General features: G+C 42.6%; 1 protein-coding gene across 7 annotated transcripts in view; it reads left to right on the top strand.

Moving 5' to 3' along the window:
* ARL15 (ARF like GTPase 15) overlaps nt 1-19,752 on the top strand; it is a 334,819-nt gene that overhangs the window by 61,772 nt on the left and 253,295 nt on the right. Inside the window, exon 1 of one of the 7 annotated variants that reach the window (XM_075128467.1) lies at nt 4,419-4,670. The exons of the other annotated variants lie outside the window; for them this stretch is intronic. Within the exon in view, the coding sequence (XP_074984568.1) occupies nt 4,668-4,670 (3 nt within the window). The 5' untranslated portion in view covers nt 4,419-4,667. Of the gene's footprint in view, nt 1-4,418; nt 4,671-19,752 lie in introns of those variants that run through there. 7 annotated transcript variants of the gene reach the window in all.

Here is a 19,752-nt window from a genome sequence, read left to right as displayed (position 1 = left end):
AGCATTTGGAAACTGTATTACAATGTCTCACATGGGGTGAGATAATATAAAGTTTAATAATGGGCAGAGTTAGATCACCTCCATTCATCTATGACTAATTCAGTTTGTGTGAGAGACTTCCCTGTTTGCCATCTGTCCTCAAGTTGTTGAATACTTTTTTTTATATTATGGAAAGTCTGGGTTGGATTTTTCAAAGGTATGCTCAAGGAACCCTGCAGACTTAGAATGATTTATGTTTAGAATTTCTATGCAACCCCTCAAAAATCTGTACGTAATAGCACAAAGCGTCTTTAGTTTTTATAGACATTTCAGAATCCTGCAAACTCTCATGTCCCAGATTCCAACTGCATTGTGGGACATGCTTATTAGTTGACTACAATCTGTGAAATATCAACTCCTAAGGAAATTGTTGGATTAATGACTTTTTTTAATACAGCCCCTTTAATCCAAAGTACTTTGTATACACTACTGTAGCTTTTTAAAATCAATTTATATATAATGATGCTGTCCCTAGCCTCTGTTTGCCAGAAGCTGGGAATGAGTAAGAGGGAATGGATCACTTGATTACCTGTTCTGTTCATTCCCTCTGGGGCACCTGGCATTGGCCACTGTTGGAAGACAGGATATTGGGCTAGATGGCCCTTTGGTCTGACCCAGCATGGCCGTTCTTATAGTCTTATAAGTATTAAGTTATCCATTGCTAAAATGCAGTAATCTCATTACACAGCATACATTGTTTTTTAGTAAACCTCTCTGGTTTACTCATGTCAGATGACTTGAGGAAATCTCACCTTTGCTTTGCTGTGGCACTGCTCAATTTCAATTGAAATGTACATTTTACTGTCTGCTTTAGTCAATTTCATCTGCTAACAGAATGGGCCTATTATCATGCTCCATGTCACAACACATCTGCTTCCTGTTTTCTCTGATGTAGATATATCTATTTTTTGTTTATTCTACACATGAGGTAAGAATTTCATGACCTTTAGAGTCACGTTTATGATTTTCCATTGATTAAAAAAACAAACTTAGGTCTAGAAGCCTAAATACCTTGAAGTTTTGGGGTCCAATCCTGTTTTGATTATTTTTAATTAATCCAGGATTAAATTCTAGGAAACTTCTTTCTGATGTCAGTGGGATTAGGACTGGGCCCTGGGACTGCTGGACCTTTTAATGATTATTTTATTATATATTTGATGATTAATCTGATTCTTCATAAGGGTTATTAAACATTTAATAGTTTAATGCAGTATTACTTTAAAGACTTCTTCATAAAAGTTTAGAATACATTGCAGAATTGTTGGTCCAAAGGAGTAAGTCTTCCTGAAAGCAGCATTTAGAAGGGTGTCAATTTAAGAATCATGCTTCTATCTGAAAACTACTTGCTATTTATTAAGTAACATGCAAGATTACAGGAATTGAAAGATTATGAAGGAAAATGTTATCTCTAGTTTTAAGCTTTATTCTCGGCATTTGCTTTTGTTTGTGACCGGACTGGATGCATAGTTTTACTTCAGATTTTTTGTCCTAATAAGCCATATAAAATTATTAACCTTTAACTTTTTATTTCAGTGTAGACAGAGTGAAGAGTAATTACTATGCTAATCATTTTATGTGATCATCTTGGTTGAGCATCTTGCTAGGCTAAATAAACTTAATTCCTGTAATTTTACTGTGAAAATGAGTCTTATACATTTTTATCATGATCCGTGTTGCCCATTTAGGAAGACTTAGAAATTAACAGTTCAAGAAAATAACTGCAGAATCAGAACTTTATTAGTGAAAAGCTAGTTAAGAACAAAACACAACAAAAAAAGACCCTGCTTGCGTGTACACTCCATGCCAAATGATTTTATTTAAATTGACTGGAGAATATTACCGTACAAGCTTCCTGTGCAGGTCAAGCGCTCGCTCTCTTGCTTTCTGATAAGCCCTTTGTAGATAAGTAACAGGCTACTGGGTTGGGGAAAGTGGTTGATATTTGCAGTGTTTTTTAAAATTCCTTTAATATCCTCAAATAGCTTACATACAATCAACCTGCAAATTTTGTCCTTACTATTGTTGCAATTACCACCAATCTTTTAGAAGTTAAAAAGCAAGTTTATTTCCCCCTGTCGCCTGTTCACTTACACTGTGCATTCAACATATTTTGTGGATAGTCCATTTCAGTGACCTTGATCCTGCATGCTCTCTGCAGGGGAGTGTTAATCTATTGCAGATATGAAACTGAAAGTAGACTGGAATTGCAAGGTGGCGGGCTGTAGTGGAAGGGAGGATCTGAACATATTTGGTGGTTGCCCTCAGGCCAGCCCAAAGAATGAGTACCCAACTGGAGCAGAAATTCCTGTTAAAACATTTTAAAAGGAATTGAGAAATAGGCTGTATTAAGAGTGCTCTGTCACAAGTTAGATTTCAAGTTGTTAGGCTTGGTGAAAAGAACTAAACTATAGTATAATATACATTCTGTGAAATGTCTGGCTCAAATTTTGCCCTAAATGATTTCTTGTAATCCACCCTAAAAATATGCATTTGATACTGTTTAAAATAGTACCTAAATGTGTGCAATTTTTTGAAATTTATGCAGTTGTATGGAGGACCACTAGAGGGTGTATTTTAATCTCCCATAATAATGAAGAGCATTTAAAAGCATGAATGCTTTGTAAAACAAGTGATTTGCTCCTAGCGGCTTTTAATTCACTGTCCGTGATTCAGTATAACATTTACATAGTATATTTAGAAAATTATGCAAACCACAAAAATATATAGAGGGCAAAATATATTTATTCTTTGGCTGAGAAGTTTGAATGTGGAGCTAACTATCATGGTATTAGAAACATCTGCAGCAAGATTGCTGAATAATCATTGAAGTAGCCGTGTAATACTCCTTACAGCGGCACTCATTCTGATCCTGACTTGGGGGGTGAGGGGACACCAGATTTTTCAGAACTAAAAGCCAGGCCACCTGCCATGGTGAGGGGGATAGGAGGATGGAAATCTGGCATGCTGGTGTGTGGCAGCAGGGAGGGTTTGGGTGCAAGTCAGGGGAGTGACACGGAAGGAGTTTGGAAGCTGACAGACTGGAAGGTGGGGGAAGAAAAAAGAGTTGGTCTTCCCTTATCCTTCCCAGCACTTTCTTTCCTTCAGAATGAAAATTTGGGATGCAGTTCAACAAAGGGTTGGCTGAGAGCCGGTTGAGTTGTGTGGAGCAGTGGCACAGGGGAAAACCTGGCTACTGAGGATAGAGGAAGCTTGGAGGAAGCAGGCACAGGGCCTAGAAATGTGTGTGTTGAGGAGATTGGACACAGCCGGAATCTGTGGGTTGAGACTGAGGGAGGAGTCATGAAAAGCGGAGTTAAGGAAGAATATAGTGAAGGGTAGCTGGGAATGGGAACGTTGGAGGTAGACTGGCTACTGGGAGGCAAGATAGCAGCAAGACGCCTGGGACATCCAGGAGTGGTTTGGGGAATTCTGCAGGAGGAAAGAATTGGGGGTAAGAAGGAGTTAGAGGAGTTTGGAACAGTGGGGCACTTCTTGGAGGTAGGTGTCAGAAGGTGAATTCAGTGTGACCTGAGAGGTTGTTGCAGTTGGAGACTAAGAAGATAAAATGGGAACGCACAGGTGACCATACTTCCTGTTACAGGCTGAGTAAAAGCCAAGAAAACCTCTAGGTTTTTCTAACCTGGCTGTGAGCTTGGTGCAGATGCTTAAAACAGAGAGGTGGTCACCCCACCTCTGCTGTGCTGCTGCTGGTGCTTCACAAGGAGAATTGGGGGGTACTTATAGACTGGTTCGTTAGTGGAATCCCCCCTACCGTACATGTGAGGGTGGGGAGGGCTCTGGGGGCCCCTCACCCTATGGTCTGTCTGCATGGCTCTTCTCTAGCCAAAACATCCTGTTCCCCACTGCTCTACCACTATTGCTCTCCTGCAGGAATAGTGGAACCTTTGTTTAATCGTCTGATTCTGCTTAAGGGGACCTTGTGCTCCACATAGACAGTAGAGGGGCACTGTTCCTCTATAACATTTCCATAGGGGCTAGGAACATAGGAATTGCCATACTGTATCAGATCAATAGTTTATCTAGTCCAACGTTCAGTCTCCGACAGTGGCCAGCAGTAGATGCTTCAGAGGAAGGTGCAAAAACCCCTGTGGTAAGCAGATATAGGATAATCTGTCCCGTCCCACCCCCCCCCCCCCCCCCCATGATGGTCCCAATCATTTAGGATTTGTCTTCATCCCAGCAAATACTTTGTATGAATTATTAGAACTCTGGATAGTCTTGTTATCCATATTAAAACCCAGTCTGTCTTTGAATATTGCTATCATTGGGCCCTTGAGAGCCAAATTCTAAACTGTTTCTTTCTTCAGGTGTTGCGGTGCTAAGTCTGAGGAAAAAATTCTGCCTGTGCAGGTCAGGAACTACAAAGGAGTTCATTACTACTCCTGATACCCTGACATTTCCTCTTGGATCTGTTCTCAAATATATGAGTGAACAAAAAAGGCTGTATTGAAATCCAGCAGTTGTCGCAAACAAGAATTGCTTTGAGTTGAAAAATATACAAGGGAAAAACAAGATTCTTAACGCCTTAAAACTTGAGCTCGAAGGAGAGGAAGCACTGAACTTCAGGGATTGAGAACTACAAAATTTCAAATTAGCACTGAAATACTATGGTAAGGGTCATATAAACACCTTCATAAGTTAATTGACTGACCATCTTCAGCAGCCATAAAGTCCGCCTGTGCACAACTTTACCTGCAGGGTGGTGGTATTTTTTTCAAACCGTCCATATTTGTATTATTCTTATGTATCTGAAATTAATTTAATTTGTCATTGTGCTGCCAATGCCTTGAAATACATCTTGAATATGACAATCTTTTATACTTGTTGTTTCAACTTACTAATTTAGTTTTAACATGAAAACTTTATTGTCTTGAATTAATTATTTAGAGGAGGAAGTGGACATTATTTAATGTGGGTCCCAATGTCTACTCCTGGGCCAGCCAATTACTGACTTGGAACAGCAGTTAATGAAAACCTTGTTTACTATTTCTTAAAAATCACCTGCAAGCAAGTTTTAAAAAATTATCCTACATCCTTTTTTGCTCTTTTATATAATAGTATAAAGAAGGTATGAGAGATTTAACTTGTGATTTTCACATTTTGAAAGATCATGAATGATAAATTCAGTCTTTTCTGGTTTTGTGGGAGACCTCTGGAAGGCCTCAAAGACGTTTAACGCAAAATCTATAAATAAAGGGGAATGGGGATGAGGGCATCAAATCTTAAAGATTTTCCTTATCCAAAATGCTATTTGGTTACTGAACTTAAATAGGGGTTAATAAAAACTCCTTCCCATGGTTGCACCGGTGCACAAGAGTTTAAACAGTTTGACTAAAGTCCTGTCTCAGCTCAATTTCTCTATTTTGGTTCTTGTGGGGTGTCATGTTCTCCATTTATCATAGTTTTCTAACTCTCACACGAGCTGAATTTACAAAGTAAAAAAATAATTGGGAGGAAAATATCCAAGAAACACTAAGAGTATAACTGTTTCAGTTTAATTTAAATATATTTTAAATCCAGATAATGAAATAAGTGAGATTATTTTTTCTTTTAATAAACTGGGTAAAGGGGGTTCTGTGACTTCATTTAGTGGAGGACGAGGTGGTAATGTTGTCCTCATCTGGTTGCTGTGGATCAATAACTGTTTCCTGCTTTCAGCATTTATCATCACTTGCAGGTGAAGTCACTCATTGGGTAAAATGGTACTGGGGTGGGGAGTTAGTGAGAGGAGAGCTAGTACCAAAGATGTGACCAGTGTTCAGAATGATTTGAAAAAAGTATATTTGGGGGTGTCTCATCACCCTTCCATCTGCCCATCCCCCTGCCCAGCAATTAATTGTGCGTTCCAACCCCCACATCAGTTCTGCCCCGGCCAGCCTTGCATTTGCAGCTCCTGAGGTTCTTCAGCCCTCTCCCAGGCGAGCGTGTGTGTGTGTGCTTCAAAGGGGTCCTTCCCCTGTCCTTGGGTGTTGCAGAGTGGGAAGGGGGAAGGAGCAAAGGAATGGTCTGTTTCTCACAGGAGTGGGATGTGGAAGGAAAGAGCAGACCTGCTCAGCATGGCTCAGCATTTCGTCCTCCCAATCCCTTCCTGTGAGACTGGTGTCATGTTACTGGGGAGAGGGGTGAGCTCTTCCTGTATAAGCCCTGATTGCTTCCTGGGGAAGAGTACCCAAGCAAGTGGGGAAAGCAACCAATCTGAGGGGTGTTTCCCCCAGGCAGTGCTAAAAATGTGCGGCCCTTCCCTAGCAACCCAGCTCACTTCTCAGAAATATTTATTTTCTGGGTCTATGACCTGTTTTGACCTAGAGCACTTAGCACTGCTGTAGCCCAAATCCTTCACAAGACTTTCTGTAGAGCAATATAGATATCCCTTATTTCCAAAGGATCCATCTGTAATGGCTGCCTTTGTGCTGATTTGCTCTTGCTGTTTGCAGGTGGATCAAATCTCTCTCCCTCTTTTTGTGAAGCATCTGAATGTTTAGCTTCAATGTATTTTCCCCCTCACAGTTGAGTAGAGTAGTCAAATATCTAGGTACTTATAAAAAGAACAGGAATACTTGTGGCACCTTAGAGACTAACAAATTTATTAGCGCATAAAGCTTTCGTGGGCTACAGCCCACTTCATCGGATGCATAGAATGGAACATATAGTAAGAAGATCCATCTATCTATGCATCCATCCATCCATCCATCCGAGAGGTGGAAGTTGCCATACAAACTGTAAGAGGCTACTTAATTAAGATGAGCTATTATCAACAGGAGAAAAAAACTTTTGTAGTGATAATCGATGGCCCATTTAAACAGTTGACAAGGTGTGAGGATACTTAACATGGGGAAATGGATTCAATATGTGTAATGACTCAGCCACTCCCAATTTCTGTTCAAACCCAAGTTAATAGTATCTAGTCTGCATATTAATTCAAGCTCAGCAGTTTCTTGCTGGAGACTGGACAGTCTCTACGAAAAAGAATAAATGGACACAAATCTGACCTCAGGAATGATAACATTCAAAAACTGGTAGGAGAACACTTCAACCTCTCTGGCCACTCAGTAAAACAGGCAAACTAGATACCATTAACTTGGGTTTGAACAGAGACTGGGAGTGGCTGGGTCATTACAGGTTTCAGAGTAGCAGCTGTGTTAGTCTGTATTCGCAAAAAGCAAAGGAGTACTAGTGGCACCTTAGAGGCTAACCAATTTATTTGAGCATAAGCTTTCGTGAGCTACAGCTCACTTCATCGGATGCATTCAGTGGAAAATACAGTGAGGAGATTTATGTACACACAGAACATGAAAAAATGGGTGTTCTCATACACACTGTAAGGAGAGTGATCACTTAAGATGAGCTATTACCAGCAGGAGAGCAGGGAGATGGGGGGAGAGAGAACCTTTTGTAGTGATGATCAAGGTGGGCCATTTCCAGCAGTTAACAGGAACATCCGAGGAGCGGGGGAGGGGGGATAAACATGGGGAAATAGTTTTACTTTGTGTAATGACACATCCACTCCCAGTCTCTATTCAAGCCTAAGTTAATTGTATCCAGTTTGCAAATGAATTCCAATTCAGCAGTCTCTCGTTGGAGTCTGTTTTTGAAGTCTTTTTGTTTTAATATTGTGACCTTTAGGTCTGAGATCAAGTGACCAGAGAGATTGAAGTGTTCTCTGACTGGTTTATGAATGTTATAATTCTTGACATCTGATTTGTGTCCATTTATTCTTTTACGTAGAGACTGTCCAGTTTGACCAATGTACATGGCAGAGGGGCATTGCTGGCATATGATGGCATATATCACATTGGTAGATGTGCAGGTGAATGAGCCTCTGATGGAGTGGCTGATGTGATTAGGCCCTATGATGGTGTCCCCTGAATAGATATGTGGACACAGTTGGCAACGGGCTTTGTTGCAAGGATAGATTCCTGGGTTAGTGGTTCTGTTGTGTGATGTGTGGTTGCTGGTGAGTATTTGCTTCAGGTTGGGGGGCTGACTGTAGGCAAGGACTGGCCTGTCTCCCGAGATTTGTGAGAGTGATGGGTCGTCCTTCAGGTAGGTTGTAGATCCTTGATGATGCATTGGAGAGGTTTTAGTTGGGGGCTGAAGGTGATGGCTAGTGGCGTTCTGTTATCTTTGTTGGGCCTGTCCTGTAGTAGGTGACTTCTGGGTACTCTTCTGGCTCTGTCAGTTTGTTTCTTCACTTCTGCAGGTGGGTATTGTAGTTGTAAGAATGCTTGGTAGAGCTCTTGTAGGTGTTTGTCTCTGTCTGAGGGGTTGGAGCAAATGCGGTTGTATCGTAGAGCTTGGCTGTAGACAATGGATCGTGTGGTGTGGTCTGGGTGAAAGCTGGGAGACAGGCCAGTCCTTGCCTACAGACAACCCCCCAACCTGAAGCAAATGCTCAAATAAATTGGTTAGTCTCTAAGGTGCCACTAGTACTCCTTTTCTTTTTACACATATTGAATCCATTTCCCCATGTTAAGTATTCTGTAGGGAGAGTGGTCACTTTTGATAAGCTATTACCAGCAGGAGAGTGAGTTTGTGTGTGTGGTTTTTGGAGGGGGGTGAGGGAGTGAGAGAACCTGGATTTGTGCTGGAAATGACCCATCTTGATTATCATACACATTGTGAAGAGAGTGGTCACTTTGGATGGGCTATTACTAGCAGGAGAGTGAGTTTGTGTGTGTGGGGGCGGAGGGTGAGAAAAGCTGGATTTGTGCTGGAAATGGCCCAACTTGATGATCACTTTAGATAAGCTATTACCAGCAGGACAGTGGGGTGGGAGGGGGTATTGTTTCATGGTCTCTGTGTGTATATAATGTCTACTGCAGTTTCCACGGTATGCATCCAATGAAGTGAGCTGTAGCTCACGAAAGCTCATGCTCAAATAAATTGGTTAGTCTCTAAGGTGCCACAAGTACTCCTTTGCTTTTTGCAAAGACAGACTAACATGGCTGTTACTCTGAAACCTGTCACACCTTCTTGTCAACTGTCTAAATGGGCCATCTTGATTATCACTACAAAAGGTTTTTTCTCCTGCTGATAATAGCTTATCTTAATTCATTAGCCTCTTACAGTTTGTATGGCAACTTCCACATTCTCTGTATGTATGTGTGTGTGTATATATATATATATATATAATATATATATCTTCTTACTATATGTTCCATTCTGTGTATCCGATTAAGTGGGCTATAGCCCACAAAAGCTTATGCTTTAATAAATTTGTTAGTCTCTAAGGTGCCACAAGTAATCTTTTTCTTTTTGTGGATACAGACTAACAGGGCTGCTACTCTGAAACCTAGGTACTTATAAGGCCCTCCTCACCATAGAATGGGAATCATAGCAGCTCTGTCGAGAAACTACAGCTTTATTCTAGTTCTGAAGGGTTAGCCTGGCTCTTGCTGAGAAACTCCCACATACCTTTCTTTGTCTGTCTTCTAGTTTCATAGTCAAAATAGAGGCCTCATACCAGACTTGGTCTTACTCCAGCAGTTTAAAAGAATCAGCCACCAAAGACACATATTCTGTGGGGCAGTGAATTTGCCTGAATTGTGAGCTGCTTACAAGACACATGGGCTTTCTGGAACTGCTATAGAAGGGATTTTGGAGGCTGGATTAATGCCTAAGTCTCTCTTGATTGGGGTGCAGCACTTGTCCATCCCCACCATCTAGGCATCATCCACTGCCAGCGGGAATCTAAATGTATTCTTTGGTAGCAGGATATGCTAAATGCTTATGTAAGTGGACCTAGAATGGTTGCCAGGCGTCTGGTTTTCTACCCGAACGCCCGGTTGAAAAAAGACCCTGGTGGCTCTGGTCAGCACTGCTGACCAGGCTGCTAAAAGTCTGGTCGGCAGGGCTAAGGTGGGCTCCCTGCGGCTCCTGGAAGCGGCTGGCATGTCCCTGCGGCTCCTAGGCACAGGGATGGCCAGGGAGGCTCCATGCACTGCTCCTGCCCCAAGCGCCATCCCCACAGCTTCAATTGTCCAGGAACCCACTTCCGCATCCTGAACCCCTCATTTCTGGCCCCACCTCAGAGCCTGCACCCCCAATTGGAGCCCTTACTCCTCCCACTCCCCAGCTCCCTGCGCCAGCCTGGTGAAAGTGAGTGAGGGTGGGGGGAGTGCGAGCGATGGAGGGAGAGGGGACGGAGTGAGTAGGAGATGGGGCCTCAGAAGGAGTGGGACAAGGGTGTTTGGTTTCGTGCAATTAGAAAGTTGGCAACCATAGGATCTAGCAAAAAAGTCTATGCACAAGATAGCAACTTTAGTGTCAAATGCAGAAGTTTTAGTTTATAATTGTTAACTTCAGTGAATTTAGACAATATTAAGAAGCCAGTGATATTACATATAATCTAAGTTTAGTCATAAAACTGTGGGGCATACATAATTGCTTCTATGCCCTATGTCAGGGCCTACATTAAATTCCTTAAAGATCACATCTTTTTTTAATCTGTCCCAATATGTATGTATTCATTGATGGAAATGTGTCTGACCTTTTGTACTATAGCTTGCTAAAACTATCATGCTGTGTTAAACATAGTTTTTTGTAGTTTGCTTTGGCTTGCTGTAACTGTAGATACTGCCATATTTAAAATTTGGTTTGTTTAATTTATTTTGTTTATGGCTGTTTGGCTGACAAGAGTGTTTCCAAGTCTCTTGAAGGCCTCTGATAGCTCAGAATCATTTGAGACTTTGCAAGCTAAGCTGTTGGAATTTGGCCTGAATAGCATGAAAAATCACTTTTGTGAGCATATATCTTTCTGCTACACTGTGGATGGTACAAACTTTATATTTAATAATTTAGCAAAAAAAGCTGTTGACCCCTTATTGTTTTGGTGGTTAGTATGTATTTGTATAAGATTTATGTCCTAAGAGAGGAACGTGGATTGCTTTAGAGAAGTGTCCTTTACTGCATCAGCCAGACATTTTTTAATCTGTTCCAATGTGGGCATGTGCAGACACTCTTGGAAATATTTTTCTCAATTCTGAGGTTTCCCTGTAACAAGTCCTGAACAAGCATGTGTTCTCAGCAGGAACTGATCTTGTCTTATTTTAAATGACAGCTCAGTGATTATCCTTCCTTTCAAACATGTTACATTGAAGGTGAGTTTTCCCTAGTGTCGTGTCTTGAACAAAATGTGTTTGGACTGTAGCCTAGTAAAACCCATCTGTACAATCACCAGTGTAGAGGCAGTATTAAAATTTAAGTTATAGCACTCAAGTTAATGCAAATTTATTACAGCTGTTAAAATGCAAGTTGAGAGTACCTTTGAACCTAAACAGGGGAATTTATAGTGTGGTGCTGCTTTTCTGAAAACTGACAAGGTAAAAATGGCACCTTCTAACTCAACAGACCTGTTCCTTATGTGTATTTGGAGTCCTGTATCTGTTTGCTTCTGTGTCTAAAGTAAATATTTACTGTTTTTTACTTCTCATTGCACTGGAGGACCACTCTAACTGAAAGAAAGTGAGTTGTGCTCTAGTCCTCTAGAAACAACTTCAACAGAATTGTTTGTTAAACTCACATCAGATCTCTGGAAATCTGTTTGTGCAATCCCATCAACAGATTTCCATCAACAGATTTCCAGATGTGACTGAGGGTATAATTTACCTCAAAGAATCTTTACTGTTGATGTAGGAGAAGGAAAGTACCCTGCTTTTCGATCTGAAGTTGTCTGCAGCATTGACTGGTAGCAAAGGTGTTCTTTTACTTGAAAGTTGGACACTTTTAGTTTGTGTGAAACCTATTGACATGCAGCAAACATGAATAACATTTTCATGTTTATTATAATGCATAGAAAATAAAACTAAGTGGAGGATTAAACCTTATTCTTCATGCTGTTTGTATTGAACTTTACATGTTGCTTTTCAGCAGCTATTAGTCAGTGAATGTTTCACCAGGGATGAATTTGATCCAACATTAGCAAACTTATTTTTATTCTTCAAGTAGTTTCCCAGTGGGTGCTCAATTTGAGGTGCACATGCATCATTGATCAGAGATCTTTGGAAGTAGTGCCCGTTTAGCCCATGCAGGCTGCCTACACATCCTCGTGCCCCGTACTGAGGCTATATAGGGCTGTGTGAGCGAACTGCCCTCAGTTCACTCTTAATTGCCTTTGGCCTGAGAGGAGTCTAGTATGTGCCTGTTTGATGCGTACCTCTTTTATTAGTATTTAGATCCCACTGCATGCTGCTTCTGAATGCAAACAGCCTGAGACTGAGCTGCTGCCTGTTTGTGGGTCTAGTGCACTACAGATTGCCCTCAGATCCCGATATTTCAGACGCTACACAGAACATATGCAACAAGCAAGAACACTGGGTTAGTTACGTTTTGCCATTCCCTGCCATCTTTCCCTTGGTGCAAATGGGAGTCCTGAACACCTTGATTTCCAGCACCCTATTGCCTGCACCTGATGAGGGCTGAAACCCCCTGTGGCTGCTGACATTGCTGTCCCAATCCTGAAAGAATGGTACCAAATTTGGGGGGGGGGATCAAGACTGCAGTAGCACAAGGTTTTTTTTCTCAATACCATGCTGAATTAGTACCTTGTCAAGAAGCTGCCATCACTGTGAATGAACAGTGATCGTGGCTGCAGGCCTAAGCTTTTTAGTGAGGCTTTTTATTGCCTTTACAGAGCACAAGCGCCCATCTGCATATTCCTTCAATACCACATATGCCCCCTTTCTCTTCTGGTCAGTTTTTGAGTGTGTTAAGCGCAGGGACATTGCTGCTGAAGATAGTTATACGTCTGTTATATTTAATGCATGCTGGGACCTGTCAGCTTTAAAAGCGCGAGAGAAAGTAATGACAAATGCCACCTTTAAAAGAAATAGCCTCCTTCCCACAGTTGCAGATCCATGGCAGAGCCTGTACTAATCCTGTCAGGGTTTCCAGTGTTTTGGGTAACTTGTCTTCCCTCTTGCATCCACCCCTTTTGGACTGCCCTTCTAAGCGTTTCTGCACTATGAAATACTGGCATGGGTCTGGGAAACCTACCAATCTACTTCAGTAGGACAGGCCTGCTAGCTGGCCAGAGATAGTGGAGGGAGCCAAACTGTGGTGGGTCAAGAACATCACTTATCGCACAACCTGGTGTGTCAGTATGGGCCGTCCATGGTGAAGCCCTTCCTGTGTCCTAAATTCCATGAACTCTGAAAGAATGGCCATATAGGCCCTCGAAGTCTGTGGGGGCAACTGAATCCTCTGCTCATTCCATAGCTGTCTTGAGCCAAGATTCTGATGTCGTTGGGGCATTGCCTATGGATGCTTGCTGGCCAGGGGGATGAGTTCTCTGAATTTGTCCTGAAATTGAGAACGTTTTGGTGACACAATTATCCACTCCCAGGAAACACGCTGCATGAAAAAGGATGTTAAACCATAGGCAGTGTAAAACGAAGGACCTCACAAGCCTCATTTACCCGAGCAGTCTTAGCTGTCTATTTACAATATAGACCACAGGTTGGTTGGTTGCACCAGAAATAGACTTTTTTGTTCCGAAAGTTTGCCCCCCAAATAGTGACCCCTACCAGTATAGGGGAAAACAAGTCAAGGAAAGTCCTGTCCCTTGTAATACTCTGAGCCACTCAGCTTTCTGGGCACCTCTGTGCACACCACGCTCCCTGAAGGTTATCTTCTGAGATGTCAGACTGTACCTGCAGCTCAGCTTTGAGCCACCAGTCTGAATGCCATATTGAAATGCCATTAAACTCTTCTGGGAATCTTTCCCATACTTCTAAGTCTTCTTACATTTTCTCTTGTCACTCTGATAAAGCGTTTGGGGGGGTTCACGCTCCAGAGAAGGCTGATGCCAGATGGGCACAAGAGTGGTGGCTCCCAGGCCAGCATTATTATGCAAACTTCAGGTGCCCTATGATCATCTGTAATTTTCTTTGCCTCTTTGAAAGCCTGTATCAGTGCCCTAATTCCAACTTCTCTGTAGGTAACCTAGAAAGATCCTGAACTGTGTCTAGTTTGATATCCATGCATGTTACTCTTTGGGTACGGCCTTCTGTTTTTTCTGTGGCAAGGGGAATCCTGAGGCACTCAACTAGGTTGTGAAATGCCAGAAGCATGTGCTCACATTTGCATGTCCTTACCCTTCCTTCAAAAGGGAAGTTGTCAAGATGGTGCACCCTGTGAGGCAGGCTAGTCTCATGCACAATTGCCCACTCCAGCATAGAGCTGAATCTTTCAAAAGTGGTATATGACACCGAGCACCCCATGACCATGACTTTACCAAAATAGTAGTGGCCCTCAAACTGAAACCCAAGCAGGTTAAAGTCCATGGGATGTCACATTTTACCAACAGGGCCGAGGGCCACACTCCCTAACCATGGCTACCACAGTGTCATGTGACTAATATCTCACTGAACACAGCTGAGGGTCAACACAATCATTTTCTGATGAGGCCCGGGGGGTAGGAAAGGTGATGGATTGGCCTGTATTTCACTCTTGACCTTTTTCAGTACCACAGCCAGGATTGATATGCACAATTCTGGCATTGGAAGGGGCCTGCTGCCACCTCTGCTGCCCCCCCTCCCTCCCCACTATATGCTCAAAGACTTCAATGGACTTCAAGCTCTCTGCCCAGGAGTAGCACCGTGTGCCGTCACAAAGGCTTTGAAAACCAGTCCCAAATCCATTCCATAAGTAAGCAGCATCTGTTTTCCTAGGGTAGTCCAATAACAAGTTATTAAACACCCGTATCTTAAGTGGAAAGGGAGCCTTTTCTATAGTTCAGGGGCGGGCAAACTTTTTGGCCTGAGGGCTGCATCGGGTTTCGGAAATCGTATGGAGGGCTGGTTAGTGCAGGCTGTGTATCCCCAAAAGCCAGGCATGGCCTGGCCCCTGCTGCCTATCTGCGCCCCCTGATGCCCCCCCCCGTTCCCTGTCCCCTGATTGCCTCATCCAACCCCCCCCTGCTTCCTGACTGCCCACCCCGGGACCCTAGCCCCATCCAACCACCCCTTCTCCCTGTCCCCTGACCACCCCTGGAACCCCTGCCCCTGACTGCCCCCTGCTGCCCCATCCAACCCCTCCTCCTTGCTGACTGGCCCCCTAGGACCCCACCCGCATTCAACCCCCCTGCCCTCTGACCGCCCTGACCCTTATCCACATCCCCACCCCCGACCACCCTCCCAAACTCCCCTGCCTTCTATCCAACCCCCCCCGCTCCCTGCCTCCTTACCGCGCAGCACAGAGCACCGGGCCGGGCTCTGCAGCTGCGCTGCCCCAGGAGCTCCCAACCCCGCCACCCAGAGCATTGCGCCGACGGCGCAGTGAATTGAGGCTGCAGGGGAGGGGCAACAACAGGTGGGGGTCAGGCCAGGAACTCAGGGGCCGGGCAGGAAGGTCCCACTGTAGTTTTCCCGCTTCTGCTATAGTTACTGGCTCCCCCTGTAGCATCTCCTGAGGCACTAGGACCTTGTGGACCCCTCTTTCCTACTCCCATGCCCTTTTTCTCCATAACAAGAGCGTGCACTATGCTGAACTCCTCATCTTCTACAGTGGTGTTTTTGTTCCCAATGCAGGTACAAACATTTCCTATTTTTAAATGGAACACGCACATTGGCTTTTATGTTGGCGTTTTGAAGCTGAGGTTTTGGCATTGGCAAGCTGCTGTCTGTGAATGCCAGCTGGGTAGGGCGGTAAGGAGTCATACTAGCCAGCCAAAGTTCCTGGTCTGTTTTACCTCGGAGTAAATCAGGCTCCTCTGCTGCCCTCTGCCTAAATTCCCTGTCATACCTTAACCATGCTACTCCCGGCCACATGTAGCATGAGCCCTTGCTATTAAGTTCTCATAGTTAAACAAGGAAATACACTTCTTGGGCTTCTCACACAAATGATACTTGCATAAATGTAAAGGACTGCAAACCAGTTCTCAAGAGTTTGAGACACCTTAGGCCTGTGGGGTTTGTCCTCCTTGGTTTTGTATTGTTTGCCCCCATTCTCTGTCTGCTCTTCCCTGAATAGCAAGGTAAGTAAATCCACAAATTCCCCTCTCCAAATCTTCTCTTTACACCTTTAGACAGATGATTGCTAAGAGGGTGATCGGATCCCTAATGAGCTCTAGGATCATCAGCTGTTGTCTTCTGATTGTGTTTCGCTAGGAATGATGGGGGAAGGGTATTCTTCCCTAATTGCGCTGTATTCCTTTGTGGGATTTCAGTCCAACCCCAAACCTGTGAGTGTGCTACCCTCTCCTCTGAGAAGGGCCCACTCTTATCAAGCAGACTGCCCAAGCCTGCCAATGATTTTGTCAGGCCAGCTCATGTCCCTTGGGGGCGGGGAGTGTCCGAGGGAGGATGGACCTGGGTTGCCACCCTTGCCCCGGGCACCGTGGTTGGCAATCCCCTGATTTGGTATAGGAAGGCTGATGACTAACCCCAACGCTGCACCCTGAGGATGCCTGTTGGACTCTTGGCAGGTTATGGGAGTGAGGTGCAGGCCCAGGTGCACTCACCCATTCCTTGTTATCTTCCTCCACCTTTAAATCCTGGGAACTGGGGAATACTGACAAAACATCACCCATCTCTTCCAGCTGGCCTATGGGTGCCAGAGACTCCCAAAGAGACGAGCTACTTATTTTCCATTGGCAAGTCCCTTACTTGCTACTGGGACTGTCCCCCTTTCACCACTGGCCCCATCAATTTCCCCCACCCATTGATGTGGGTGGGTGGCATTTGTCTAGCTTCAGTGTCCAGCCATTGGATCTTGTTACATCTTTTGTCTGCTAAATTGAAGAGTCCTCTATTTTCATGTTGCTGTTCCCCATGTAGGTACTTACAGATGGCGATCTAGTTATCTGTTAACATTCACTTTGTTAAACTAAATAGGCTCAAGGAGGTCAATTAATGTAAGAGATGTTTTCCAATCCTTCAGTCATTCTCATGGCTCTTCTCTGAACCTTCTACAGTTTATAAAAATCCTTCATGAATTGTGGACACCAGAAATGGACACAGTATTCAGTTAGCAGTGACACCGGTGCTGGATATACTCCTGACAGAATTCTGCGCCCGTATGGGGGTGCAGAATTCATATGGCCTGCATATTTCTGTGTCCCTTGCGCAGGAAAATGCAAAAGAAATCTGTCTGGGGACAGGCATCTCTCCCTTGGCAGCCCAGGCAGCACGTCTGTTCCAGCGTGCCTGGAGCAGCTTCAGAGACGCAGATCGCTGCAGGGCTCGCAGGGGGAAGGGGCTTGGTGTGCGTGCAACACACACACAAATTTATTTGAGCATAAGCTTTCGTGTGCTACAGCTCACTTCATCGGATGCATGCCATTGTTAATTATTCTATTGTTAGTTAACTGTTCCCATTCTCATTTAATTCCCTCAGGAGTATAAAAACCTGTTAAAGTTTTAAGGCCCTGAATTGTCAGAGTGATGTAAAGCCTTATAAATGACAGTAAGGGAATCAACTAGGAAGATCTATGCACTTTCTCACTTTTTTCCTGTGCCAAAGTGGCACAATGGGGTTAGATTTTTACTTACCTATTTAAAAAAAAAAAGAGAAGACTTTTGAGGGCAAATAAAACATTTACAAAGCAGTCAATAAAATGTCAGGACAATCAGAACCAAGCACTTCCCAAAGTACCCAGCTAAGTTCAGGACAATGATTAGCAAAACTGTATGACTTTCATGTGTGAAAGTTTGAGCAATTTAAAATGACAATCTTCTTTTCTCTTTTCTTTTCGTTTGGTGTTCTGTAATGTAATTTTAAATGAAAATCCAGGATTATAACTGGAATGCAGGGTATTAGTTACCAAGTATTTGTAACTTAACTTTCACATGTTTAGGAAATGTTGAATAGTTATTGTGACTTTTTTCTGTATTGTAGTTGAAATAACTTACCAAAACAATTGAAACTTGTATGATGATATTGCATTATTTTGACAAATACAATTTGCATAATTTTGCATATTTTAAAATTTTTGGTGCATAATTTTAATTTTTTTGTCACAGAATCCCCCCAGGAGTATGAATATAGAGGGTAGAATAACTTCCCCAATTTATGCATCCAAGGATTGCATTAGTCCTTTTGGCCACAGTGTCGCACTGGAGCTCAGGTTTCATGGTAAATCATATAAACATAAGTCTTTTTCAGTCTCCATTTTCCTCATCCTGTAAGTTTTGTCTTTTGTCTTTGTTCCTAGATATATCTATTTACATTTGACCGTATTGAAACACACATTATTTGTGCCCAGGTTACTAAATGATCCAGATTACTCTGTTTCAGTGATTTGTCCACTTCATTATTTACCAGTCTCCCAATCTTGGTGTCATGTGCAAATTTTGTCATTAAGGATTTTATTTTCTTCCAGGTCATTGATAAAACCATTAAATAGTGTAGGTTAAGAAACCAATTCCTTCAGGTCCCCACTACAAATACAACTGTTTGATTCCCTGTTTACAGTTACATTTTGAGACCTATCAGGTAGGCAGTTTTTGATCCATTTAGTATGTGCCATATTAATTTTGTGTCATTCTAGTTTCTTAATCAAAATGGTGTGTTAACAAGTCAAATGCTATGCAGAAGTCTATTACATCAACACTGATCTTTTATCATCAAACTTGTAATTTTAAAAAAAAGGAAGTTATTTAACTGCATCTGTTTTCCATAAACACATGTTGGCATTAATTATACTCTCAGCCTTTAATTCCCTAAGAGCTGTACCATTATTTTTGCGTGGAATTGATGTTAGGCTGACAAGCCTGTAACCGGGTTACCCTGGTTACCCTCCTTAAATATTTGTATACTGTTAGGTTTCTTCCAGTACTCTGGAAATTTCCCACTGTTTCAAGACTGACTGAAGATCAACACTAACTGTCCAGAGATCATCTCAGCTTGCATCCAAGAGTTTTAAAAGAACAGGCTATCTGTCCTTGGTGATTTAAAAATGTCTGTCTAATAACTGCAGTAGCTGCTGTTTAACATCCTTTTGATTTAATGTTGGAATGGAAAGTATTTCATCATAATTTATTTGCCTTATTCCCAAATAGAAATATTTATTCAACAATTTTGCATTATTTTGGTAATTCTACCATTTCCATGTAGTAACGGACCAATATCATTGTTGGATTTCTTTTGTTTGTAATATAACTAAAAAACCCTCCATATTGTCCTTGATTTCTCCTTGTGTCCTTGCCTAATCATTTTTGACAGTTCTACAGTATTAACATATTGTGTAGAAATTGGTTCGTGGTGCAGGAGTAAACTGATATTGCCTTAAATAATAGGATTTTGGTCAAAGAGCACCATGCATGAGTTAGATTGGCAGCCCGCTACTAAGCAAGGATGAACATTCTGAAATGTGCATGATTTTTGTATTAATAATGTCCACATTCTGCTGGTGGCCGTTCATTTGTTGCAGAGATATTGATGACACTTTGCATGAACACTTTGGTAGAGATTGTAGATGAGATGCTTTCATCTTTTTTGTTTAGTAACACCAGGGCAATGATAAGAAGCTGGTCACTTTTTAAAAGCAATAGTGTCAATGTTTTAGGTCTAAAATTTTGTATACTTTGAAGGATAATTGTGGGGGGGAGAGACACTTTAAAAATAGCGTTATGATGTTCCACATTTCTCATGTCTCAGTAACTTTTGGGCCAAATGTATTGTGGTTTACAAATAGAAAGGTTTTGTCTAACTGTTGGCTTTGAGATCGGAAGTTAAGATGGGTGCTTTCCTGAT

The sequence above is a fragment of the Caretta caretta genome, chromosome 5, assembly GCF_965140235.1.
Source record: "Caretta caretta isolate rCarCar2 chromosome 5, rCarCar1.hap1, whole genome shotgun sequence".
Taxonomy (NCBI): domain Eukaryota; kingdom Metazoa; phylum Chordata; order Testudines; family Cheloniidae; genus Caretta; species Caretta caretta.
This window is presented reverse-complemented; position numbering and strand designations above follow the sequence as displayed.